This window comes from Bison bison, unplaced genomic scaffold, assembly GCF_000754665.1.
Source record: "Bison bison bison isolate TAMUID 2011002044 unplaced genomic scaffold, Bison_UMD1.0 scf7180017864182, whole genome shotgun sequence".
Classification (NCBI taxonomy): Eukaryota; Metazoa; Chordata; class Mammalia; order Artiodactyla; family Bovidae; genus Bison; species Bison bison.
The window spans coordinates 1,376,592-1,403,204 of record NW_011494754.1 but is presented as its reverse complement, the minus strand read 5'-3'; the positions used below and the strand labels follow the sequence as shown (position 1 = coordinate 1,403,204).

Below are 26,613 nucleotides of genomic sequence, written 5' to 3'. Positions count from 1 at the left end.
CACATTGATACCTAAGATTCTGAGTTGGAATTTCAACAAGACCGGAAATAAGGTACACAAAGCTACTATACTGAGAAAACCTGAGATTCAAAGTAAAAACTCAAACAGGGGCTCTGTAATAACCTAGAAGGGTGGGAATAGGCAGGAGGTGGGAGGGAGATTTAAGAGGGAGGGGACGTATGTATACCTATGGTTAATTCATGTTGTTGTAGGACAGAAATCAAACCAATACTGTAAACCAATCAACTAAAAATTAATATTAAAAAAAGATAGTAGTAGTAGTGTCTTTATTCTTACATTAAGAACCATTGCCTATGGAAAGCAGATGAAAAGTAGTTTTATTGTTTTTTTAACTTCCAACTTGTTTCTTAGATTGTCACTATAAGCAGTAAATGGGAGGATATTTAACTTGGATGCTGAGTCATATTAAGGAAATGATATTCCTTTCCAGTTTTTAAAACAATTTGGTAATTATTTAATCTAATACACAGTATATTTTTTTTTAATATTTAGCCTGTCACTTATCCAGATTTTTTTTTTGGTAATATGAAGTGTGGTAGAGTTCTCCTAATTCTTCTTTCAAGTGAATAAGCAGTTTGTGCCCCAAACATCCTTTTCCCACAAAAATGAACTATAGCTTCCATAATATATGCTAAAAGATTAGCATTAATTCTCATTTTCTTAAATGATTAACATATACACCTCTTTTCCATTATGACAAACCATATGTATACAGTCAGTGTGTCTTTTTTCAGGTGTTTTGCTTGTTAATTTTGACCCTCCTGATGAAAACAAGGTTCTGCCACTTCTCTTTCCAGTTATTTACCACCAGTTTTCCTCTCTGTATACTGAGGAAGTCAATATATTCTTGGTAATACTTGGCAGAGTGAGAAGTAATGTAGAAAGCTGCTTTCTTCCACACAAAGGTGAAGCTGCAGTAGCTGTGGAGCCAGAAGTAGGAAGCAGGTAATGATTTCAATTCCATCATGAGCACAAAAGCATGTTAAAACAAACTATAAACAAGCAAAATTCTTTATTTAGAGTATACTCTCTTATGGGGGAAAAAAAATGTTTCCTTAAAGCAGAGAAGTGTTCCTTATTCACCTCCTGAATTTCTCTTTACACATTTTTCTCTTAGAAAAAAAGCCCAATGCCTCTGGAAAACTGACTTTAATCATTATCAAGCCTAACTTTGCCTCTGTTCGGCGACATAACTACAAACACAAGTTTTTTAAAGTTAAGGAATTTTAAATCATGAGTTCATTTCTAGCTTACCAATTAGGCACTGTTAACTGACAAAAAATCTGATGGACAATAACTATCAGATAATCTGGATTTATGAAATAGTATTAAGAGATCCAATCCCAAGGACCCTGTAATCTTTTTTTTTTTTAAGACTTATTTAAAATATAACTATTTTGGTACCTGATTTTAAAAAGTAATCTAATATAAAGGCTAGTCCACAGACAAAATGTGGCCCTGCTTGAAATCCAGCCAGCAGCTACGAGCACTATTAAAAGCTCTGGTAGCCACTGTGACCTTGCATTAAGAAGCCTCATGTTTTCAACACAGGTATGCTTTAGTTTAAATGAACATTAAGATTTAGTTCTGAAATCTGAGGCCACAATACAAAAAATAAAATCACAGTAGTTTTTCCTTCTGTTACAATGATCCAGTTTATAATTCCTCCTTGTTAAACTACCTTTCCAGGACAGATAGAAATTATAATTGAAATTATAATCACAGAACAAAATCCTTTCAAACATTTAAAACTCATATTTGAAAAGCAGTTCACAATATTACATCTAAGGTGCACAGAAGACCCCAGTGATCACTGGGAAATCTACCACAGTCCAGTTTTTCCAGCCCAAGCAGGTCCAAACTTTGGGGAATAATGTGGCCACCTTCTGCTGCAGCTCTAAAAAATATTCGATCAAAACGAAGTTTACAATTAGCAGCTATTCCAAGATTAGAGTTCATTTGTGTATCCCATGTATACTGGCAATGCTTAGGTTTGCCCAAAAACTCCCAGACATCCAAAATGTTGTTGGGTAAACCACCACATTTGGTAACCTGAAAAGAAAAACAAAGAACTCTTTTCAGTCTTTTTTCCCTTAAGTTAAAAAGGCCTTTACCATGACTGCATCTAAGTACAATTTTTCCAATCAGAATGCCCCAGATTATTTGCTGATGCACAAATGCAAAACTGGGTACAACTAGATATTTTATAAAAGTATTTTACTGCATGATAATAAGTAGGTAATAAAGATATCAAGAGAGCCAGAGAGGTCTGAAATTTGCCCTTTCTCTTCTGACATAAATAAATTCCTAATTTTGGGTATCAGATAAAACCCAGGAGACTGAAAACCTATGGCCTCAGTTATTGTTATTAGTAGTTTTTAAAAAATGAATGTAAGTGTAGAGAGGGCAAAACTGTTACTCTAAGCTATAAATTTAGATATATACCATTTTATATGATCTAATAATGTCAAATATCTGCAGTTTTATTTGAAATTTACTAACAACATTAAGTTTTCCTCCCATTCACTCTAGGATTTAAAAGAAACTTTTATTGTGGTAAAGTATACATAAAATGTATGACTTTAACACTACAGTTCTATGGCATAGGGTTCCAATTTCTCCACATTTCTGCCAACACTTGTTATTTTCTTTTTTTTTTTTAAATAATAGTCATGCTAATGACTGTGAAGTGGTATCTCATCATGGTTTTGATTTGCATTTTTCTCATGACCAATGATATTAAACATCTTTTCAAGTACTTATTGGCCATTTGTATGTCTTCTTTGGAGAAATATCTTAATCTTTTGCCTTTTTAACTTTTTATTTTGTATTGGGATTTGGCCGGTTAACAATGTGATAGTTTCGGGTGAACAGAGACGGGATTCAGCCATACATATACATGTATCCATTTTCCCCCAAACTCGCCTCCCATCCAGGCTGCCACATAACACTGAGTAGAATTCCATGTGCATTTTACCCATTTTTTAATGAGGTTTTTTTTAAAACTGTAGGAGGTCTTTGTATATTTTGAATATCAATCTCTCATCAGATATATGACTTGGAAATATTTTCTATCATTCCATGGGTTGTCTTTCACGCCACTGATACTATACTTTAATGCACAAAAGTTAATTCTGATTAAGTCTACCTTATCTATTTTTTCTTTTGTTCTCTGTGCTTTTGGTATCATATCTAAGAAATCACTGCCAAATCCAATGTTATGAAGGTTAAAAAAAAAAGGTTTTTAAAATCTCAGTAGGAAGAGTTAGGGAAAACTAGGCTGGTTCAATCTTTGTTCTTCTCACCTTGCAACTAGAGAAACTGAAACTAAAGCGACCTTTGCTAAACTCTTCTAATATTATTTTCTCTACACCCCTCTTTTTAATCAATATATATTGTTTTGTGTTGTCCTTTTCATATGCAATATATATATATTTCACTAATAAAGTAACAGCCTCTTCTGCCTCTGCCTTCCCTGTGCAAGGCAAATAGTACAGTCTAAATAATTATTCACTGAACTGCATCTGCAAGGCCACTTACAAATAATGAACAAATGAAGGTCCTAGTTTTAATAGCTTTAGTCAAAAGACACGTAGGGGACTTCCCTGGTGGTCCAGTGGCGAAGACTCTGTGCTCCCAATGCAGGAGACCCCTGTGTGATCCCTGGTCAGGGAACTAGATCCCACATGCCTCAACTAAGAGTTTGCATGCTGCAACTAAAGACCCCACATGCCACAACGAAGATTCACTGCAGCCACGAACAAAATTAAAAAAAAAAAAAAAACATACCAAAAACACAAGAAATCTAAAGGAATTTCCACAGCAATAAACTGCCCATAAACACTGAACTGACTTCATCACTCACTTCTTGATCCCTGAGATTCGTATCTCCAGCAAATATAACTGTAGCTGATCCTGGAGCCTCTTGCATTTTCTCTAAAACCATTTTCAACTGATTCATTCGTTCCTTAGCGTGCCCTCTGGTGCTTTCCAAATGAGAAGTCATAAGGCAAAGTTCATTTCCTGACACACTCACCTGCAACAAGATAAATAAATGATGAGAGCTGAGAAAATGATCCACTATTAACACTGAACTTTGTTACTAGAATCAGTAATTATTCAATTGATTGGTTACATATTAAGATTTATTAAAGTGAAACTGTATCATTAGCACTGGGCTTATCTCTAAAAGGTCAAAGAAGACTCCCAAAGAATACTGAGCAAGTACCCACTAATACTGCAAGACCTAACCCCAATGTCCACTCCACTGTGAGCCCTTTCCCAATGTCCCAGGTCTCGGTGGCTCCCTCTTCTATCCTCCTACAGCACACTGTAGACTGTTCATGAGGTCCCGCAGATTAAATTGCAGCACAATTACCTCTCTCCTACAAAGCTGTTGAATCATTTCAAAGCAAAGAAGGCTCTTTTATTTTCTACTATAGTATCGCGAGCTGGGCACATAGGTAATTCCAAATAATGTCAGTTAAATGATGAATGAATGAATGAGAATCACATACCATTTACAATGAAGATACCAACAATGTAAGACCTGTCAATATTTCAACTAATTGCCCGCAGAGTCAAGTCCAAATTCTTTCATACTGGGCATTCATGATCTCTTATCATCTGGATTCAACCTACTTTACTAGCCTCTCATCACACTACCCCTCTTTGTACTCTCTACACTCAACTGAATAGACGCTCATTTCGAGCTATACATGCCCTCTTTCATATAAACATACTCTGCTATTGGCAATTTATACAAGTTTGCTCATGGTGGTTCTGCCACCAGCACTGTTCTTAATGTCTATATTTTACATATTTTTCAGGGCCCGATTCAAATACAACTTCCCTCATGAAACCGTCACTAAACAATGCGGCTGAAAGTCATCTCTTCTTTCTCTAAGCTTTCAAGGCACATGACTACAGCTCTCCTACGGCATTTATGCCTTTCCTTTGTTTTAGTTACTATACATACAATCTCTCCCCTGCTCATATGGGAATTCTATGAGAGCAAGACCTATTTGACTAATTTTTGAAAGACTCACAGAACGCAACACAGTACCAATTACAGTGCATTTAATTAAAAAAAAACTAGAAAGCAAATGTGGAATGTTAGCAAACTCATATATTAAGAAAATATCAATGAATCAAGGATCTTATTTTTGCTAATTTGTTTATATTTGAAATGTGTCTAAAAATTTAATTTATAAAGTTCTTCAAGACTATTTAAAAGAATCTGTAAGTGAGGAGTAAATATTTCTCTAAATACAATGTTTTATTTTTTTTAAAGCCATCATCAGGGAGCTATGAAAAAATTAGTTCATTCTTCTTTTTAAGTCAATTAAAAAAAATTACTTACATGAACACACAAAAGGTTTCTCATCATTTGCGTATTTGGAAAAGGAATAATTTCTTGGCTTTTAAACTTCACTCTCGATTTCTTCAACATTATAGCTGTGAAATATCCTTCTTCACGACCTTCAGGTATTTGTGGAAAAGAATGTAGGCTGAGAGGTCAGGGGTATTTGCAGTTTACCCCAAGTTCCCCTACTAAAAATCCTATTTTAACAAACAGGTACAGATTTTAAATGGATCTACATGTTAAGAGTAAACTATTACTTCAGAATAGTTGAAGATGGCCAACCAAGTCCCGACATAATTGAAGTATGGAAGAAATACAAAAATGTAGCTGGAAATATGAAGAAATACAAAAATAAAAATGAATTTACATAAATGCCCCAAACAGTTAAAAGTGCTAATACCAAATATAAAAATCTGAAAAAATTTTGAAAGGCAAGAGTATGAGACAAATTGAGGCAACTTGATAGGAAGTTACTTTTAACTCTGAAAGCACCAGAAAAATCACAGTAAGTGAATAAAAAATTTAGAAAGTAAAAACTTGCAAGAAGAAAAGAGAACAGAAGTGGAGGGGCAGTGAATAAAAGCTTCCAAGTTTTTCAGAAAACAAAGCAGATGGAGAAGGGGTGACTGGTTTATCAGAATAGAGGGAAACCAGGAAAAGAAGAAAAGGGACAGATGGGAGGAAGAGCTGGAGAGGGAGGGGCAGGGAGGAGGGCAGCAGACTAGGAAGACAGCAGCTGGGCAACGCAGCCTAAGGAAAGGAGGAGGGAGACGGAGGGAGGGATGGAGAGAGAGAAAAAAGAGTTTTCTAGAACCGAAGGTTATGAACCTCCAGATTGAAAAGTCCTACAAAGTGTTAAGCATAATAAATGAAAAATACACTGGATTTAGAAAGAAGAGGCTCAAAGTTTCCTGAACAGGAATTAGAATGGCATCAGACTTAAAATCATCAATAATGGAAACCAGAAAATACTGAAATCAGGCTTTCAAAATTCTGCAGGAAAATGACTTTCTACCCAGAAATCTACGTCCAGTTAAACTATCAAAGAACTCTGAGGATAAAATACTGGCACATGCAAACAGGATGGGATTCAACACTTCACTCCCCTCTGCTACTTCTTAGGAAGTCACTAGAGGAATGTGCTCCAACAAAATGAGGAAGTAAGGCAAGAAGGGACAAAGCGTGGGATTCAGAAAACAAGATAACAGAACACAGGCAAAAGGAATCCCCAAGAGAATGCAGAAAAGTTGTCCCACAAAAAGAGAGAAAGACAAAGAGAATTCTCCCTTCAGCAATTCCAGATTAAAAAGTAAATCAAAATTGAAATCATATACTAGGCAAAAGTGAAAGTCAAAGAAAACATGAGATTTAGCCAAAAATCATGAAATGAAGCCAAAGTGGTACACTAAATGCACTTAAATAAAAACAAAATAGATGAAAAGTCAAAAACTTAAATATTAAGAGCAAAAAGGTAGAAAAAGAACAAAAATAAATAAAAAGAAATTGGTAAAGACTCTTTGAAAAACATAACCACAATGAGATCATCACACCTGAACATTTTCTAACAATCTGATTTCACCAAAAAGCTAATCCATGCCTTAAATTTTGGCAATTTACATTTTTCTGAAAAATCATCCATTTTAACCTCTTCTTCACATATATAACATCTTCTCCTATGATTTTTTTAGTATCAGAGAGTGTGACTTCTTTTTCTCAAGCTTACTTTATTTGTGCTTTTCCCCGCTATGTTCCAATTGTTTAACTTTGATTTATCTCTCTCCTTGACTTGTTTTTCAAAAAAAAGACAAGTTAAATAACAGAAAAATTGTTACCTGTAATAATCTTGTAACTACTTGCTTTCTTCTTTAGGTAGGCATAATATGGGGGAATGACTTCCTGTAGAAATATCACATCAGGGCTGTACCTAATTAAACACATCAATTCATGATAAGTACCCATACCAGGTATACCATTTGCAGCTACCTATTAGGAAAATATTACAGCATAAAAGAAACACAGAATTATAGTCCTCTAGGACACCTACTATTTGATGTTTACATTGATCTTTGATAACTATAAAATGAGAAAGATCTGTGTTACTTAACACATAATACTGTAAAGGTCAAATTAAAAAAAAACAACATATATATGACAACCCTTTAAAGTCAGAAGAACTGGAATCACTGACAGTAGACACCCAGTAATATTAAGAGCTTCCAATTGTCTTATACTCTAATAGATGCCTGAAGAGTTGTCTCTTTCTGTCCTCTTGAAACAGTTATTATCCATGATGAAGAAAATGGAGCTCCGAGCTCCAGAGAATTGAAGTGGCTCTCAAGTGGTTCCACAAGGTCACAGAGCCAGTGTGTGGATCAGATTCGGATCACACTGGCAATTTTCTTTTCACAGTAATAATTATATAACAAATTTAGTAAGTAAAACAGTACCAGAAGGCTTCAAACAAAAGTTAGTGTTCCCTCTGAACCCCAACCCACCGTCCTGCTCCCAGAGGCAATCACTCCTGATTCTTTCTGATATTTCCTCTGAGAGCTGGACTCTGAAGTTAGGACCAATTGCAAAGCCCATAACCTTGATCTACTACCCTCCTTGTAGGCAGGTAAGACACATTATCACACTATCATGAAACAGATGTAATAATACTTACAAAGTTAAATAGGAACACACCCCTCGAGCCCTCTCTAGGAGATTGTTCATGTCCAATCCATCAATATTCCAGGTAATAAAAGAGAATACACTGCCATCTTCTTGCTGAACACTTTTATCTTCAGATGTGCTGGTTTTAGAACTAATGGAATCATTTGTTTCTTCCTTGGTTAGGTCAACACTGGCAAGAGCAGAATGAAACACAACTCTGCAAATAATCTAGAAACTGATTAACTTAAAAATCATTTTTCAAATCTTTGTAGCCCTCATTTTACAGGTAAGTAAAATTCTCTTGCTGAAATTGTATTTACGTTATTTTTATTGCAATTCATGATCAATTTTGGATTTCACATTTATTCTTAGTCTTCCTCATTGCGAAGTTGGGCAGGGGTAAGTACATTTTAAGAGTCCTAAGACTATCTGCCTATGGAAGACCAAGAGTCTGATGACTACAGAAAACTAGATTCTGTGTTATGCAAAAGTCTGCTCACTTAGAACCAACTTGATATCCCTCAATGATATAGGTCATTAAAATAACTTTATAGACTACAACCCCAAATTAGATTGAGTACGTAAGATTTCCACATTTACTTGGATTCATTTTAAACCATATTTGAAATATGGTTTCACTGTGCCAGATAAGGAACGGCTACAATTCTGCTATTCGCCTCACTGAGAGGTGAAGTCCAATGAACACCCTTCTCCTTGAATCTGGGCTTCAGTGACTTACTTGATCAACAGAACACAGTGAAAAGGATATTCTTGGATTTCTGAGGCTTGGACATTAGAAGCCTTGCAGCTTTCACTCCAGTCTTTTGGAACCTCTGTCCAAGAACCTTGAGCTCTCACAAGAGCAGTCTGACTGCTCTGTGACTGCCATGCTGGAGAGACCACATGTGTGGCTTCCAGTCCTCAGGCCAGCCTGACCCCACCTCTCCCATCAAGGCTTCGACATTTGAGTGGAGGGACAAACATTACTAAAAGGTGACTCCTAAACATTTATAAAATACACACAAATTTAAGAACTAGGGTTTTGTATTTATAATTTTAATGTATTTAATGCCAGTATTTTAACTTCTTTTAGAAAATTGTTTTTTATTTTATGGCCTTGCCACGCAGCTGGCAGGATCTTAGCTCCCCAATTAAGGACTGAACCCCAGCAACAGCAGTGAAAGCTCCAAGTCTTAACCACCGGACCACCAGGGAACTCCTCTCCTATTTTTCGTTTTAATCAAAATATAATTAACCAGGATTGGGGACGAATCCATATCAGGTGCCTCCTGATGTAATGCACTGAGGACGACACCCTATCACTTCTGTGCCACACAGTATAATGTATATAAACATCATACCAGTTTCAGGTACACAATATAATGACTCAATATTTGTATACACTGCAAAATGCTCGCCACTCTAAGTTAACTATAAACTTTCTTTGGAAATAATTTCAGACTTTCAGAAAACAGTAAAAAGAATTCTATTCACCTTTCATACAAATAAACGTTAACATTTTACTTATTTAACATTTACCTGCTTTACTTGTTATTCAGAAATATTTGCATAAGTATTTTGAATGCACTGATCCCCTGGAGAAGGAAAGGGCAATCCATTCCCTATTTTTGCCTGGAGAAGCCCATGGACAGAGAAGCCCGCGGGCTACAGTCCATGGGGTCAAAAAGAGTTGGACATGACTGAGTGAGCAAACACACACACCTAAAGATAAGGACATACATATATACCGGACACGACTGAGTGCTCAAACACACACACCTAAAGATAAGGACATACATATATACCCTAGTACAATTATAAGAAAAGTAACAAAGGAGGAAGAAAAAGGTTCTAGGCAGAGGTAATAAATACCTTTATAACAGCTGAAAGGCAAGAAAAAAAAGACCCACTGGAGAAAAGTTGGACATGTCTAGAATATGAAGTCAAGTGGGCCTATGAACAAAGCTAGCTGAGGAGATGGAATTCCAGTTGACCTATTTCAAATCCTAAAAGATGATGCTGTGAAAGTGCTGCACTCAATATGCCAGCAAATCTGGGAAACCCAGCAGTGACCACAGGACTGGAAAAGGTCAGTTTTCATCCCAATCCCAAAGAAGGGCAATGCCAAAGAATGCTCAAACTACCACACAATTGCACTCATCTCACAGGATAGCAAAGTAATGCTCAAAATTCTCCAAGCCAGGCTTCAACAGTACGTGAACCATGAACTTCCAGATGTTCATGCTGGATTTAGAAAAGGCAGAGGAATCAGAGATAAAATTGCCAACATCTGTTGGATCATAGAAAAAGCTAGAGAATTCCAGAAAAACATCTACTTAAGCTTTACTGACTACGCCAAAGCCTTTGACTGTGTGGATCACAACAAACTGGAAAATTCTTCAAGAGATGGAATATCAGACCACCTGACCTGCCTCTTGAGAAACCTATATGCAGGTCAGGAAGCAACAGTTAGAACTGGACATAGAACAACAGACTGGTTCCAAATTGGGAAAGGAGCACGTCAAGGCTGCATATTGTCACCCTGCTTATTTAACTTATATGCAGAGTACATCATGAGAATGCTGGGCTGGATGAAGCACAAGCTGGAATCAAGACTGTCGGGAGAAATATCAATAACCTCAGATGACACCACCCTTATGGCAGAAAGTGAAGAGGCACAGAAGAGCCTCTTGATGAAGGTAAAAGAGGAGAGTGAAAAAGCTGGCTTAAAACTCAACATTTAAAAAACTAAGACCATGGCATCCAGTCCCATCACTTCATGGTAAATAGATGGGGAAACAATGGAAACAGTGACAGACTATTTTCTTGGGCTCCAAAATCACAGCACATGGTGACTGCAGTCACGAAAATAAAAGATGCTTGCCCCTTGGAAGAAAAGCTATAACCAACCAAAACAGCATATTAAAATGCAGAGACATTGCTTTGCCGACAAGGTCTGTCTAGTCAAAGCTATGGTTTTCCCAGTAGTCATGTATGGATGAGAGAGTTGGACCATAAAGAAAGTTGAGCGCCTAAGAACTGATGCTTTTGAACTGTGGTGTTGGAGAAGACTCTTGAGAGTCCCTTGGACTGAAAGGAGATCCAACCAGTTAATCCTAAAGGAAATCAGTGCTGAATATTCATTGGAAGGACTGATGCTAAAGCTGAAACTCCAATACTTTGGCCACGTAATAAGAAGAAATGACTCACTGGAAAAGACTGACGCTGGGAAAGATTGAAGGCAGGAGGAGAAGGGGACGACAGAGGATGAGATGGTTGGATGGCATCACCGACTGGACGGACATGAATTTGAACAAGCTCCGGGAGATGGTGATGAACAGGGAAGCCTGGTGTGCTGCAGTCCATGGGGTCGCAGAGTTGGACACGACTGAGCGACTGAACCGACTGACTGACATGCCTGGAAGTTTTGTGGGGTAGGAAAGAGAGCGTGACAAGAGACGAACCCAGAAAGAACAGGCAGTGGTCAAACCGTGGGGAAACCTGTAAGGCACACAGACTTTAAGAGCAGAAGTGCAGGAATTGGGGAGGGAGCACTGGAATAACAGAGGCGGATGTGCATTTTATAAAAACCATTATCCTGGCCGGCCAGCAGAGAGTAAACAAACAACAGGACGCAAGGAGACCACCAAGCTACCATTCTTTAGTAGAGGATTTTGTGTCTCATCCATTTCGAAACGCTCGCTTACGTATTCCCTACACCTGGAGTAAAAAATTACATTTCTGGTATTTCTCCCTCGGACTCCAAAGTACATCCGAAGTGACACAGCCTGGACTTCTCGGGAGAAGCGTGAGCCCCGCGGCTGGGGCAGATCTCATCTCCACCAACCCTTCTTCTCCGGCTACTCAGACCCGAGGCCCGTCTCTGCGCAGACCCGCCGCCTAACTCGATGGCAGGTCCCGCATGCCCAACGCAACCTGGTACCCGACCGCCTCCGCCCGAACGGGTCCCCGGCCCGTCGTCACTCACCAGGACCCGGGCTCAGAGAGGGACTCGGGACGGCTTTCTGAAGCGCTCTCCTCCACGGCCGGCTCGAAGTAGGAGTTCAGCGCTCTCTGCAAAACAAAAACACAGGGATGGGAGGTACGCCTGCATCACCAAAGTGAAGAGCCGGCAAGAGAGAAGTAGTGAAAGCTTACTTCCATCTCCCAGTCGTTCTCGGCCAGGTAGCACTGAGCCACAGCGGCGTCACAACTCGCGACCGAAGCAAACTCCACACACAAGAGTTTCCGCTTCTTAACCTCGGGCTCCCCCTCCTCTAGCTCCGCCTCCGGCCCAGCCTCCGGACCGCTGTTCCGCTCCATCGGTTCCCCGCAAGTTCACTGCACCTTGAACCTGGCCCGGAGTTGGTGGGGTGGGTGGTGGAAAGGGCGGGGACGGTCAGGCGCCAGACTCTGCACAGGCGCCCAGCGCCCGCGGTGCTAGCCTATCAACCACCGGCGGGGAAACAAACGCTCACCTCTCGGAAGACCGTAGAGCGCATGCGCAGCAAGAAAGTCGGCCCGGGATGGCGAGGGCCAAACGGCACATGCGTGCGCTGTCACAACGCGGGCTGAACGTCAGTGACGAAGTGCTAGACGTCAGTGCGCCAGCTGCCAGGGAAGGGACAGTTGTGCGCTCGGCCGCGGACCCGGAACGCTCTTCGGGTCCAGAAGGCTGTTGACCTTGTTCTTTTGCGAACTTCAGGGCTCCCCTGCTCTTCCAAGACTCAGTCTTAAGTGGGGCCCGGGAGCCGGCGAACGGTCCACGATGATCTGGGTGAAGAAGGCAAAGACTCTGCTGGAGTGGCTAACGCACTCAGGCAAATTTAACGGTTTCGATAGAAACTTGGAAAAGGTATTAGAGGCGAAGGCGCGGTTTCTAACGAAGGGAAAGAAAGCGCCCTTCTTGGTTCGTGGGTGAACGCTTCATAAGTTCTCTGGCTAGATTCTTTTGGATTGAATCCCTAAACTCACCCTAGCAGTAATGATTACTGCTTTGATGGAGTAGTTATGTGGTAGGTGTGCCTACGTTGATCTGTCCGTTTTATAAGTCAGCAAAATGGGTTTATCTTAGGAATGGCAGAGGAGTTACACCTTGGGACTTGCAAACTGAGGCTAACCATGGGCAAGTCCTCAGCTGTTCTTCTATAGAGAGAATAGGAGACAGTTGAGAGGGGCTGTTTTGAACAAGTTCCTTGGAGGAGAGGAGAGTCGGGTTTGTGGTGGTGTCTCATTGGTTGAGTTGCGGAGGTATCTTAGCTTGTTGCTGATAAAATCTTCGTTTTTCCTGCTGGGGTTTATAAAGTAAACTAGGAGGAGTGTTAAGTGGGGGAAAAGTTCCCCCTTTAGGGCTTCACGACCGCCTTAGAAAGGAGATGTTTTATAATAATTTTATAATCACAACATTGTATAATTAAAAAGAAATGTTAAATTAATTTTAGTAAAATAGTTTAACATATCAAAAATATTTTAACGTAGTCAATACAAAGAGGGCTAACTTTCTGTACTTTGCAATCTCGTGTGAACTGTAGAGCATATCTCAGTTCATACTAGCTGTGTTTCAAGTGCTCACTACTGACAGGTGACTATCATATTAACTGCACAGGTTGGTATCATGGTAGGTGCTTTGTGTGTTAATTTGATCAAAAATGGATTTTGCAGTTGTTTCGTGTGGGCAGATTTGCTCAGGCTAAATAGGTTTATGCATGCTGCTACTGCTAAGTCGCTTCAGTTGTGTCCGACTCTGTGCGACCCCATAGATGGCAGCCCACCAGGCTCCCCCATCCCTGGGATTCTCCAGGCAAGAACACTGGAGTGGGTTGCCATTTCCTTCTCCTGGGTTGCCATTTCCTTCTCCAGTGTATGAAAGTGAAAGTGAAGTCGCTCAGTGGTGTCCGACTCTGTGCAACCCGTAGACCGCAGCCCACCAGGCTCCTCTGTCCATGGGACTTTCCAGGCAAGAGCACTGGAGTGGGGTGAGGTTTATGCATAGTGATCTGTAAATCTAGTCATGAACATGGTTTCTTTTACTGTGAGTTTTAAGATAATGGGATCTAGACCGGCGGTTCTCAATTGAGGGTGGTGAGAGAGTGAAGGGGTGCTGCCAAACATCCCCAGTGCACAGATTCCCTCCCCTGTCCCCACAGCAGAGAATGGCCCAGTCCAAACGTCAGAAGCGCTGAGACTTTGAAAACTTGACTTTAAACCATGCTCTTAATCATTCACTTTGACCTAGGTCAAAACTAGATAAATTGCTACTCTTATTCTGCTGCTGCTGCTGCTAAGTCGCTTCAGTCGTGTCCGACTCTGTGCGACCCCATAGACGGCAGCCCACCAGGCTCCGCCATCCCTGGGATTCTCCAGACAAGAATACTGGAGTGGGTTGCCATTTCCTTCTCCAATGCCTTAAAGTGAAAAGTGAAAGTGAAGTCGCTCAGTCATGTCTGACTCTCAGCGACCCCACAGACTGCACCCTACCAGGCTCCTGTGTCCATGGGATTCTCCAGACAAGAGTACTGGAGTAGGTTGCCATTGCTATATACATATAAACCATGTCTTTGCACTGGACTTAGAGTTGGCTGTTCAAATCATATGATTTCTTTCTCTAAATCTCTGGTTAGTAATTCTCTAAAGTCTCTTTCTTAATAAAAGAAGTGTAGTTTTTGTACCTTACGGGATCTTGACTGATAAAATCATTTTACTTCAAAAAATTGTCCCTTTGGTGATTTAAATATGACACCAGATATTCTTCAAGGCAAGAAATGCTCTTCTAAGTACAGGATTTTAAAATGCAAGATTACTGTTAAAATTAAACTGGAGTAAAAGATGTACACGGTCTCTCAGACACACTTGTCCTCTTACCCCATTGCTTTTGTGAAGACTAGAAGGAATAATGTTTCTGGGTGTAAGAAGCAAGTGAGGTGTACAGAACTATTGTGTCAAGTCTGCCCCATTACCCACTCCCACAAAGTCAATGAATCAAATACAAAAACACTGGAAAATCTGGCTGATAATATTCCAATTCCAAATATCGTTTTTTGGACAGTTGTTTGGAGATAGCATATAGAATCTGATAATTGATGGTGACTTTTTGTCCCTCTACAAATGATCTGTTGAAGAAAGCAAATTGAAAATTAGTTCTGGTATAGATGTCAAGTCAATGCATGAGATCATACATTGCACTTCTTTATTTTAGCCTGTCCTCTTTGTAAAAAAAACCCTCTGTTTTATCAGTGTTTATAAACACCCACAAAACCTATCTTTTATAAAGCATTGATACAGAAAGACTAACACTCAAAATAAAGTCCTGATCTTGCTATAAGATCACTTTTAAATCAGTCAACAAAGTACTATGAGATTATAAAGAAATACCCATCGACTTCCCAGGTGGCACAGTGATAGACTATCCACCTGCCATTGCAGGAGATGCAGGTTCGATTCCTCAGTTGGGAAGATCCCCTAGAGGAGGAAATGGCAACCCACTCCAGTATTCTTGCCTAGAAAATTCCACGGGCAAGAGGAGCCTGACAGGCTACATTTTATGGGGTCTCAAAGAGTCAGACACGACTGTGTGCATGTACACACACACACACCACACACTCCCCATCACAATTCCTCACCCTCCAGGAGTTTATCATCGAGGAGAAGAAAAAAGTGGGTTCCAAGGAACAGTCCCATCATGCCAGAATCCAGCTCCAGCAGCCAGGGATTCAACCTGAAGGGGTGAGCAGTGTCGGCGAGAACCTAAGGCAGCCTCTCAGTTTTCTTGGACTGCCTATTTATTTCAAGCTTATGATTCTCTTTTATACTTTGACAAAAGCATTAGGTCAGAGGTTTGATATTTTCAGTTCCCACTGACCCAGATTTGTTGTCTCCATAAATCATTGTGCCCCTCAAAAGGAGTTTCTGCCTCAGCAATTCTCTTGTCTACTTTTTCTCATGTGTCCTTGTGAATACACTGTAACTCATGCTAATGTCTGGGCTGCATACCACATTCCTCAGTTTATTTCTTATCTTTTTAAGTCCTGTTTGTCCCTAGTATCCTAAGCTCACTATTTCTTAGAAAGGGCTTCTAGCTAATAATATCTCTAAAGTCCCTAATTTCTATAAGCTATAGAAGAATATGCTAACATTACAGCATCCCTTAAATCTTTAGCTTCTATTTTAATTATTCCTAAGCCCTAAATTCAGCAAACTCCTTTGCCATAAACACTTTCCTCATAAATAGGCTTCAGATAGCAATCCCTCCCATGGTCTCAAGCTGCGGCCTGTGTGCTCACCTTGGAACACTCTTTTGTAAAAGTCCTTGAACAAATGTCAATGATTAACTTTATGAATTATTTTCTGAGCACAGCTGCAGAAGGCTTTGTGCCTTCTCATGCTCCTCTCAAGAACAATAAGCACCTTAATATTCCTTTTCAGTCAACTCAGCCAAGGAGAGGAAAAGACAAGTCAGAATTACAAGGCCTAACTCCTTCATCCCGGGACCATGCCTGCGGAATGAGGAAACAGGTCTGGGGCCGTGCCTCCATTTTGTCAGTAATGCCTAACGTGGCTCCCGACACCATCAGATGTGCCCTGAGGGGGAAAAAAAAAAGTCCTCCAAATAATTTCAGAAAACATGGATGTATCCCCGTTTTTAGAATTGTGGTATAATACACATATTTTACCACATGGGGCTTCCCTGTTGGCTCAGACGGTAAAGAATCTGCCTGCAATGCAGGAGACCTGGGTTCAATCTCTGAGTTGGGAAGATCCCCTGGAGGAGGGTGTGGCAACCCACTCCAGTATTCTTACCTGGAGAATCCCCACAGACAGAGGAGCCAGCCAGCTAGTCTTTGGGGTCACAAAGAGCTGGACATGACTGAGCGCACACACACACGACATAAAGTTCACCATCTTAACCATATTCAAGTATTCAATTCAGTAGTAATTTTTGCATTCACATAGTTGTACAACCATCACCACCATCCATCTCCAGAACTCTTTCCATCTTGCAGACCTGAAACTCTACCATATAGGCAATAACTTCTCATTCCCTTTTTTCCCCAGCCTTGCCAACCACTGTCTATAGTCTGTATCTCTGAATTTGACTACTCTGTGTACCTCATATGAATAAAGCCATTGCATCCCTTTTATATATTAAAGCTTTCAACTGCTGCTGCTAAGTCACTTCAGTCGTGTCCGACTCTGTGCGACCCCATAGACGGCAGCCCACCAGGCTCCCCCGTCCCTGGGATTCTCCAGGCAAGAACACTGGAGTGGGTTGCCATTTCCTTCTCCAATGCATGAAAGTGAAAAGTGAAAGCGAAGTCTCTCAGTCATGTCCGACCCTCAGCGACCCCATAGACTGCAGCCTACCAGACTCCTCCGTCCATGGGATTTTCCAGGCAAGAATACTGGAATGGGGTGCCATTGCCTTCTCTGAAAGCTTTCAACTAGTTCTGCAGTAAAGAAACATGTTTCACCTTATGATGTTTAAGTTACTTGCCAATGGAACTCTCACCCCCACAATAACACATGTGAAAGTATATACTTCAGGAGTCTCAGGTGAGATCTGGAAATACCAGGTGAAATCCAACACACAAAGAAATAAGCGCAGGCAGTTCAGAAGCCAGGTTAAATTGTGTCACCTTATCCTTGTGGAAATGAGAGGTAAAGTATAGGTGAATGAGCTGTCTCAAGAGGAACAGCACAGACTAGAGAGAAGCATTAAGGATTTAAGACTGAACCCCGAGGACATACAGGGTTGAGAACAGTAAGTAGCCTTTGAAGACTATAGAAGTGGTTAGGAAAGTAAGAATAGACCTTACACTTACTCGAAAAACTTTGAAGCTTTGGCTCTACCACAAAAGGACAGTGTTATTACTTAAAGTTTATCAATGTGATATGCCAACAGGTATACTTAGACTACTGTTGCTCGGGGAACAGATTATTTAGACTTTGTTGCTGTTGGATTTGTGATTTTATCATAATGGGCTCATCATATTTACATTCCTGCATGGCATCACTCCTTCCTGGGAATGACTCTATTCCAGTTCTATATACCAAACTAGATTAGCTGCAAAAATTCTCCCCAAGTTTGTGCTTTCCCTCTTGAGAGGAGATCTAGAGGAGTGAAGAGACATCACCCCAGTCCTCAGTCTATAGGTGGTGAGGAAGGTCTTTCCCTATTAGCCCCTCTTTTCCAGGTTGAAGGCAGCAGAGGAGCTGTAATTGAGAGAAACCTTGCCAACGTGATTATTGTGAATATAGACTTTCATAGCATCTACCTTTGTAGGCATTCTAGAATGATTCGATAAAATCTGCCATTTACCAGCCTTTGGGGAAAAATACTGCTTATAATCCTGCTTAGCACATCTCTCATCACCATCACCACCCTGCCAATGAACATGAGTGAAATGGTACTTCAGCTGGTTAAATCTTCAGGGAATATTTAAATTCTTCCGAGCTCTTCCCTAGGGCTTTGTTTGCCTCCCATGGCATCCATTCATTAACTTTTGGTTTTGGTCTGATAGTCTCTACTGGTTCCTCAGCCAGTTTAGTTGCTCAGTCGTGTCCGACTTTTTGCGACCCCATGGACTGCAGCACACCAGGCCTCCCTGTCCATCACCAACTCCCAGAGTTTACTCAAACTCATGTCCATTGAGTTGGTGATGCCATCCAACCATCTCATCCTCTGTCGTCCCCTTCTCCTCCTGCCTTCGATATTTCCCAGCATCAGGGTCTTTTCAAATGAGTCAGTTCTTCAGATCAGGTGGCCAAAGTATTGGAGTTTCAGCTTCAGCATCAGTCCTTCCAATGAATATTCAGGACTGACTTCCTTTAGGATTAACTGGTTGGATCTCCTTGCAGTCCAAGGGACGCTCAAGAGTCTTCTCCAGTACCACAGTTCAAAAGCATCAATTCTTTGGCACTCAGCTTTCTTTATAGTCCAGCTCTCACATCCATACATGACTACTGGAAAAACCATAGCCTTGACTAGACTGTCCTTTGTTGGCAAAGTAATGTCTCTGCTTTTTAAAATGCTGTCTAGGTTGGTCATAGCTTTTCTTCCAAGGAGCAAGTATCTGTTAATTTCACGGCTGCAGTCACCATTTGCTGTGATTTTGGAGCCTCAAAAAGTAGTCTCTCACTGCCTCCATTTTTACCTTTATCTTTCAGTGTTCTTTTCAAGTAACTCAGGGGAGGCAGGTTTACTTAGTGGACCTGAGTCCAGTGGAGACCAAAACACTGGCTACTTGAAAGATTTGTGAGGACTGAGACGGTGTCTCAGTGCCTGTAAGACATGCATATACATTTCTGAGCATGGTCTCTAACACAAAGTTAGCTACAGTTAATAAACAAAGAAATACATGTGCTCCCTACAGCCTGTATCATGACTGAAACCGAAATCTGTTTTTTTTGAAACAGTGTCCTCTCCTCAGCCCCATTTGTCAACAGAGAGGTAGTTATTGGTTTCTTCCCCCACAAGACATGTTTCTTAGTTCTGGGAAGTTGGGTAGCGAATCAGTCTTCTGATTCGAAAGAAGAATCAGTCTTCATTGTTATCTTCCATTGGTTTACTTATTCTACTTGGGGAGACAAGAACTGGTAACACTAGGGATTCCCTGATGGTCCAATGGTTGGGACTCTATTTTCACTCCTGAGGGCCTGGGTTCAGTCCCAGGTTGGAACTAGGATCCCACAGGCTGTGCAACAGGGCTGGAAAAAAAAAAACAAAAAACAATTGGTAACACATAAAAGTATTTCTCTGTCATATCAGAGTGACCAGTGCAAGAGTATCTCTATTCCAGTATACATTTTCAGCCAATTTTGTATCTTAGTATAGCCTTTGGCCTTTCACGTTGGGTGGGTGGGTTTAGTCGCTCAGTCATGTCCGACTCTTGGCAACCCCATGGACTTGTGGCCTGCCAGGCTCCTTTATCCATGGAATTCTCCAGGCAAGAATACTGGACTGGGCTGCCATTTCCTTCTCCAGAGGATCTTCCCAACCCAGGGATCGAACCAGGATCTCCTGCATTGCAGGTAGATTCTTTTTTATTTTCCATATGATCTCCCTTTATGTAGAACTAAGAAAAACAAAAGACAAACAGAGCTCAGAGATACAGAGAACAGTTGGTGATTGCCAGAGACAGGAGTGGGTGGTGGACAAAAAGTGAAGGAGTCAAAAGTTACAAACTTGACAATATACAACCTTGTACTCCTTTCCCAATTTTCAATCAGTCTGTTGTTCCATGTCCAGTTCTAACTGTTGCTGCCTGACCTGCATACAGGTTTCTCAGGAGACAAATGAGGTGGTCTGGTATTCCCAACTCTTTAAGAATTTTCCACAGTTTATTGTCACAATAAAGGCTTTAGTGTAGTCAGTGAAGCAGAAGTATATGTTTTCTCTGGAATTCTCTTGCTTTCTCTATGAGCCAGTGAATGTTGGCAGTTTGTTATCTGGTTCCTCTGGGCAGGCAGATTCTTAACCACCTGCGCCACCAGGCTGGGGGAGAAGGTCAGTATTAAAATCAGTATTCTTCAGTAGAAAGTGAAATTGACATTTGTTTTACTTTTTGTCATCCCAGCCAAAGTTAGATAATCATATGGAACACTAAGAACTGAGCTCTATTAAATACATTGTACCTTGAAATTATACTAAACTATCTTTGGTGACTTGGAGAAGGAAATGGCAACCCACTCCAGTATACTTGCCTGCAAAATCCCATGGACAGAGGAGCCTGACGGGCTACAATCCGTAGGGTTGCAAAAAGTCAGATGTGACTGAAAATGCACACACACACGCACCCACCTTTGGTGACGATGAGGCTTTCCTGAACTGCCTAGCTTTTTCAAACTGTCTTTACCTGGCTAAATTCTGCCCATCCTTTAATGTGTAAATAATTTCACAGATGCCTTTCTAATGTCTCTTCCCTGAAAACATACTTGGATGAGTAAGATCCTTACTTCCAGCAACCTGTATTTATCCTCTCGGCAGTCAGTCACTGTACTGCAGTGTGCGTGTATTGTTCCTATAGACTGGAAACCCCTTAAGAGCAGAGATTTGATCTTGTTCATCTTTAGATTGCAGTGCTTCAAAGAGTCTAGTAAATGCCCTAGTAAGGTGAGTTTATATCTTGGGTCTCCTTGGTGTGCATTATTAGTTAATGAGGACATCTTATGGCTAGATCATTTATTGAATGATAATGATCCCATTCTGACATTCACTTTTCCATTGATTTACCTGTTAAGCAAAACATATTATTTAGAATGGTTTGTATTTTATGGTTCTGTTTCTGTTTTATATCAGGGCCTTGTAGAGGATAAACAACAGCAAACAACTCAAGTTAGTTTGTGAAGTTCCAAAATGCCTTCCTGGTGGGAGCATAAAAGCCACTGTATATATCTAGAGATTCTACAGTTAGCAACAAGGGAGATTGGGAGGTGAATAGACTTAGACCTGAATCTCAATTCTGTCATATCCTTGGTGATCTTGAGAGTAAACCAGTCTGAATTTAAATTACTACGAAATGGAAACCATCTCTCCCTTATTACATAGTGCATGGACAGACTGGCACAGTGCCTGGCTTATGAAAGTGCTCAGTAAATGGTAGTTACTGAGAATCGAATCATTTAATGCAGGAGACACCCCTTCCTCCCCCAAATACAGCAGACGCCTCACACAGGCATCCATATTCTGTCTGAAAACCTCTAGTGACAGCAAGAATTACTGCACTGGATGCAACGCATTCCATCCACAGTTCAGTTCTGACTTCTAAATGTTAGATATCTATGGTGTTTTTTCCTAGTAAATTGAATAGGATATAAGAAACACATTTCTGTTATTTTTGTTTCCTTTCTAAAGATGTTTGATATAACATTCTAAATTCATTGTTCCACATTTTATCTTTTATGTAATTTTTTTCATTATGATACTATAAATGGGGCAGGACCTTAAAAGCAGCAATTTAACTTTGCTGGATTCTATTAAACTTTTTTTACACTAAAATAGGTTTGTGGTATAAGCTTGTTCTCATCCTGTATTGAATTTCTTTCAGCCTATTTTAAACATTGTTTTAAACCATTCATCATGAAGTCATTCTGAAAATTACTTTGTGCAATAACTAGGGAACATCCAAATTAAAACTACAATGGACTAACAGATCACAAGGACCACCTGACTTAGTGCAGAATTTCTGAGAAGACATTAAGAGATGCCAGGTTGCTGTACATAGAGTTCAGAAGCTCAGATGGAATGTTTGATTTATGCAGAGTAGTGGAGATTAAGAAAAACTACTCCTGTTTTCCCCTAAATATTCCTTTTTATTTCAAAACAATTTACTCCAGAGTTCATTTCTATCAAGAGAGACTGGTAACTTCATTTTCAGTTTCTGAATCAACTTTTGGGGGTGGCTTGGTTTAACCCAATGATAGTTCTTGGTAGAGCTGTTTGTGCTTTTCTTAATACCACCAAATATTCAAAAAAAATTTTTTTAACACTTAGGTGACTCTCGTTTCTGCTGCCCCTGGGAAACTGATTTGTGAAATGAAAGTGGAAGAGCAGCATGCCAATAAAATGGGCACTCTCCATGGCGGCATGATAGCCACCTTAGTGGATGTCATATCATCGCTTGCTCTGCTGTGCACAGAAAGGGGTAAACCCGGAGTCAGTGTTGATATGAACATAACGTACGTATACAAACTGTACCCCAAATAACTTTTTTCAATGTGATAACTCATTTCAAACAAATGAGACAACACACATTTATAACAGAAATAAAGCAGGAGTTGCCCTTAGCTGGTCATCCTTAAGTGCACCTACAGATTTGCCTTAAAAACATTCCATGGTTTTAGAATCTAGAACTAAAAGGATTTCTAAGTACAATATATATTAGTAATAATAATATAAATAATCAGGGATATATAATCAGTGATAAAGGGAAGTCAAGTAGACCTTAGGAAGCATCACTATGAACAAAGCTAGTGGAGGTGATGAAATTCCAGCTGAGCTATTTCAAATCCTAAAAGATGCTGTGAAAGTGCTGCACTCAATATGCCAGCAAATCTGGAAAACTCAGCAATGGCCACAGGACTGGAAAAGGTCAGTTTTCATCCCAATTCCAGAAAGGCAATGCCAAAGAGTGCTCCAACTACCACACAATTGCATTCATCTCACACAATAGCAAAGTAATGCTGAAAATTCAAATCCAGGCTTCAACAATATGTGGACCGAGAACTTCCAGATGTTCAAGCTGGTGTTAGAAAAGGTAGAGGAACCAGAGATCAAATTGCCAACATCCACTGGATCACAGAAAAAGCTAGAGAATTCCAGAAAAACACCTACTTCTGCTGTATTGACTACGCCAAAGCCTTTGTGTGGTTCACAATGAACTATGGAAAATTCTGCAAGAGATGGGAATACCAGAACACTTCATCTGTCTCCTGAGAAATCTTCATGCAGGTCGAAAAGCAACAGTTAGAACTGGACATAGAACAACAGATTGGTTTCAAACTGGGAAAGGAGCACGTCAAGGCTGTATATTGTCACCCTGCTTATTTAACTTATATGCAGAGTACATCATGTGAAATGCCAGCCTGCATGAAGCTCAAGCTGGAATCAGATTGCTGGGAGAAATATCAGTAACCTCAGATATGCAGATACCACCACCCTTATGGCAGAAAGCGTAGATGAACTAGAGTCTCCTGGTGAAAGAGGAGAGTGAAAAAGCTGGCTTGACACTCAACATTCAAAAAACTAAGATCATTGCATCCAGTCCCATCACTTCATGGCAAATAGATGGGGAAACAATGGAAACAGTGACAGGCTTTATTTTCTTGGGCTCCAAAGTCACTGCAGATGGTGACTGCAGCCACAGCTTGCTCCTTCGAAGAAAAGCTATGACCAACCTAGACAGCATACTAAAAAGCAGAGACATCACTTTGCCGACAAAGGTCCGTCTAGTCAAAGCTCTGGTTTTCCCAGTAGTCATGTATGGATGAGAGTTGGACCATAAAGAAAGCTGAGCACTGGAAGAATTGATGCTTTTGAAATGTGGTGTTGAAAAAGACAATTTTTCCACCTAAGCTACAGAAGATATGATTTTTGTTGGCAGGTGAGGCAGAAGTTAGGGTGGGAAAGCCAACGTTATTTGACATGAGGTCAGTGTAAACCATGTCAGTCATCAGGTTTCAATCTAAATCTTTCCTTAGGCTAACTTAACATTTAGTCTGTCTTTACTATGGAAATGAGCATGCAGTAAGCAAATCACAAGATTAAAATGCAAAGGGTCTTTTGAGATTAAGATGAACAAAAAGAACTGCTAGGGCATTGAGGCATGTATTCAGCAGTTCTTCCCTTATTCCATGTGATGAGGGTTAAGACCGTCTGACGACCCTGCTTTGCCTCAAGACTATTAGGAGCAGAGATCTTCCAACCTGGCACTGCACATCATGATCTTCCAAAATACTGCTATTACAACCATAAAGCATCTTTAATAAGCCAAACATAATTTTGGCCTTTCAAAGTCTGTGTGGCCGAAGTTTTGGCCACCATCAGGAGCTGCCTGAGATCCAAGAGGGCCTCAATTAATTCCTTATAGTTGTTTTTAAATCATTTTAGAGCTGAGTAACTTCTGAATATTGATAACCAAACAGCAAGTATTACCTCATGTTGGAAGTTAAGCAAATTAAATGAAAGCTTGGGGGAATCTTTCACTAGCCCCAGATAAATATGAAGTAGGAAACCTAAAAACAAAGAAGGGCCGCAGGGCTGGGGAGCAGTTGAAAACTCCTGTTTATGGGAAAACAAACTTGTGTGCATGTAAGGAATCAGTAAGAGAGAACTTGGGTCAGGATCTGCCATTCAAATGAGAAAGGACAGAAAGTTTACTATTATTCTTGAACTATCTAGGAAAAAAACATAAGGCTGTTATGAGATGCACTTAAAAACTACTGTTAACTAAATTTAAATATTTCCTTTTAAGGTACATGTCACCTGCTAAAGTGGGAGAAGACATACTGATTACAGCACACGTTTTGAAGGAAGGAAGATCCCTTTCATTTGCTTCTGTGGATCTGATGAACAAGGCCACGGGAAAATTAATAGCACAGGGCAGACATACCAAACACATGGGAAACAGACCACCCGAAGGCTCCGTGAAGAAGTCCAACAATGAGTAATTTTCAAAGTAGCACAACTAGAAGTAGCCAAGAAATAGTCTTTGGGGAAAATGCCAGAGATCAAGTGGAATGCAGGACGGGGGTTGTCTATATTCTTTGATTTCGAGCCTTGTAAAAGTTTTAGTCTGTAATCATACGTAATACTTGGATGAAAACACTCTTAGCTCAGTGTGTTTTGAAAACAGGTAAAGCAAAGCTCACAGGGCCATTTGAGGTAAGATTACCTTACAACTAAAACCTAGTATTGAGCTGAAGGACAAATTAATGATTAATCCTTAAATTGTAGGTCATTCTCAGCTCTAAAATGCTACATTTTTTTAAAAACCCAATTCCAAGATTATGGAACTTCAAAGCAGATGAACCACAGGCCACACTGAAAAATAAGAGTGAGCAGTCCTCAATAAACTTTAAGGCAAAGCAGATTAGTGATAAACAGCCCAGTGGGATAAATAGCCCAGTTCATGATTAGTATATTTTATAGTGGTGGTAGTAGGGAGAGCACAGAATTACCTTTTCCAGTACCTAGAATAAAACCATGCAGATCTTCAATCTCCTAATGCTTGCTATTAGAAAGACCAAGTTCACACATTGTTTAGTCAGTTTCTCAAATTTCTGTCAACTGTGGTATTTATAATTGGTTTCTGTCATCAGGGTCTTAGTTCTAATATTTCACAACTGATGATCATAAAGAAAGGAAGTAATTTCCTTTGGAAGTTGGAAAACAGTTAACAGTTAAAGGCTGATGATCATTTGGTTGTATTAGAATACAGTATACACATCAGAATACACATAGCTCTGTTTGCTGAAGGGCAGAAGCAGACTTGAAAATAGCAGTGTACACATAGGAAACCCATCTAGTATTGCCCATGAAAAGTAACTTGGGATCCTTGGAGAAAGAGCTGATTTCAGAGCTGGGGGTGGGATAGGGAAATAACAAGATGAAACTATCTTGTATTTGAAAGTAAGTGCTCAATAAAACAAGGCGTGAAACAAGGCATGAAAAACAATAGCAGTGTATGACGCAGAGAGCTCAAACCCAGTGCTCTGTGATAACCTAGAGGGGTGGGAGGTGGGAGTTCATGAGGGAGGGAACATGTATACCTAGGGGTGATTCGTGCTAATGTATGGCAGAACCCACACTTGTAAAGCAGTTATCTTCCAATTACAAATAAACTATATAGCACTGAAAAGAAATGAGTCCATACTGTTTAGGTAACAATAAATGGCTGAGACAGGAGAGCTCTTTCTTGTTAACAGAATGCTGGCACATGTAGAGGAGTAAATATAAAACAGTAACTATCAAATGGGGAAATAGGACACCACCTTCACCAATGAACGTGGACATCAATAAAGAGCACACGAGCAGTGTTTCTGGATATTAACTTCAGGGGGTGTAACATCACTCACAA

At 40.2% G+C, this 26,613-nt stretch overlaps 2 protein-coding genes across 2 annotated transcripts; one reads left to right on the top strand and one right to left on the bottom strand.

Annotated features, from left to right (window-relative positions):
* Positions 1 to 271: 271 nt before the first annotated feature.
* TDP2 (tyrosyl-DNA phosphodiesterase 2) lies at positions 272 to 12,521 on the bottom strand. The gene is made up of 7 exons (XM_010843504.1): positions 12,200 to 12,521; positions 12,030 to 12,115; positions 8,052 to 8,231; positions 7,219 to 7,310; positions 5,384 to 5,502; positions 3,887 to 4,057; positions 272 to 2,073 (listed from the first exon to the last, which is right to left on the bottom strand). The coding sequence occupies exons 1-7, from the start codon at positions 12,362 to 12,364 to the stop codon at positions 1,792 to 1,794; spliced, it is 1,095 nt and encodes a 364-aa protein (XP_010841806.1). The 5' UTR covers positions 12,365 to 12,521; the 3' UTR covers positions 272 to 1,791.
* A 116-nt stretch (positions 12,522 to 12,637) lies between these two features.
* On the top strand, positions 12,638 to 26,398 carry ACOT13 (acyl-CoA thioesterase 13). The gene is made up of 3 exons (XM_010843503.1): positions 12,638 to 12,896; positions 22,530 to 22,714; positions 25,009 to 26,398. The coding sequence occupies exons 1-3, from the start codon at positions 12,810 to 12,812 to the stop codon at positions 25,202 to 25,204; spliced, it is 468 nt and encodes a 155-aa protein (XP_010841805.1). The 5' UTR covers positions 12,638 to 12,809; the 3' UTR covers positions 25,205 to 26,398.
* The last annotated feature ends 215 nt before the right edge of the window (positions 26,399 to 26,613 follow it).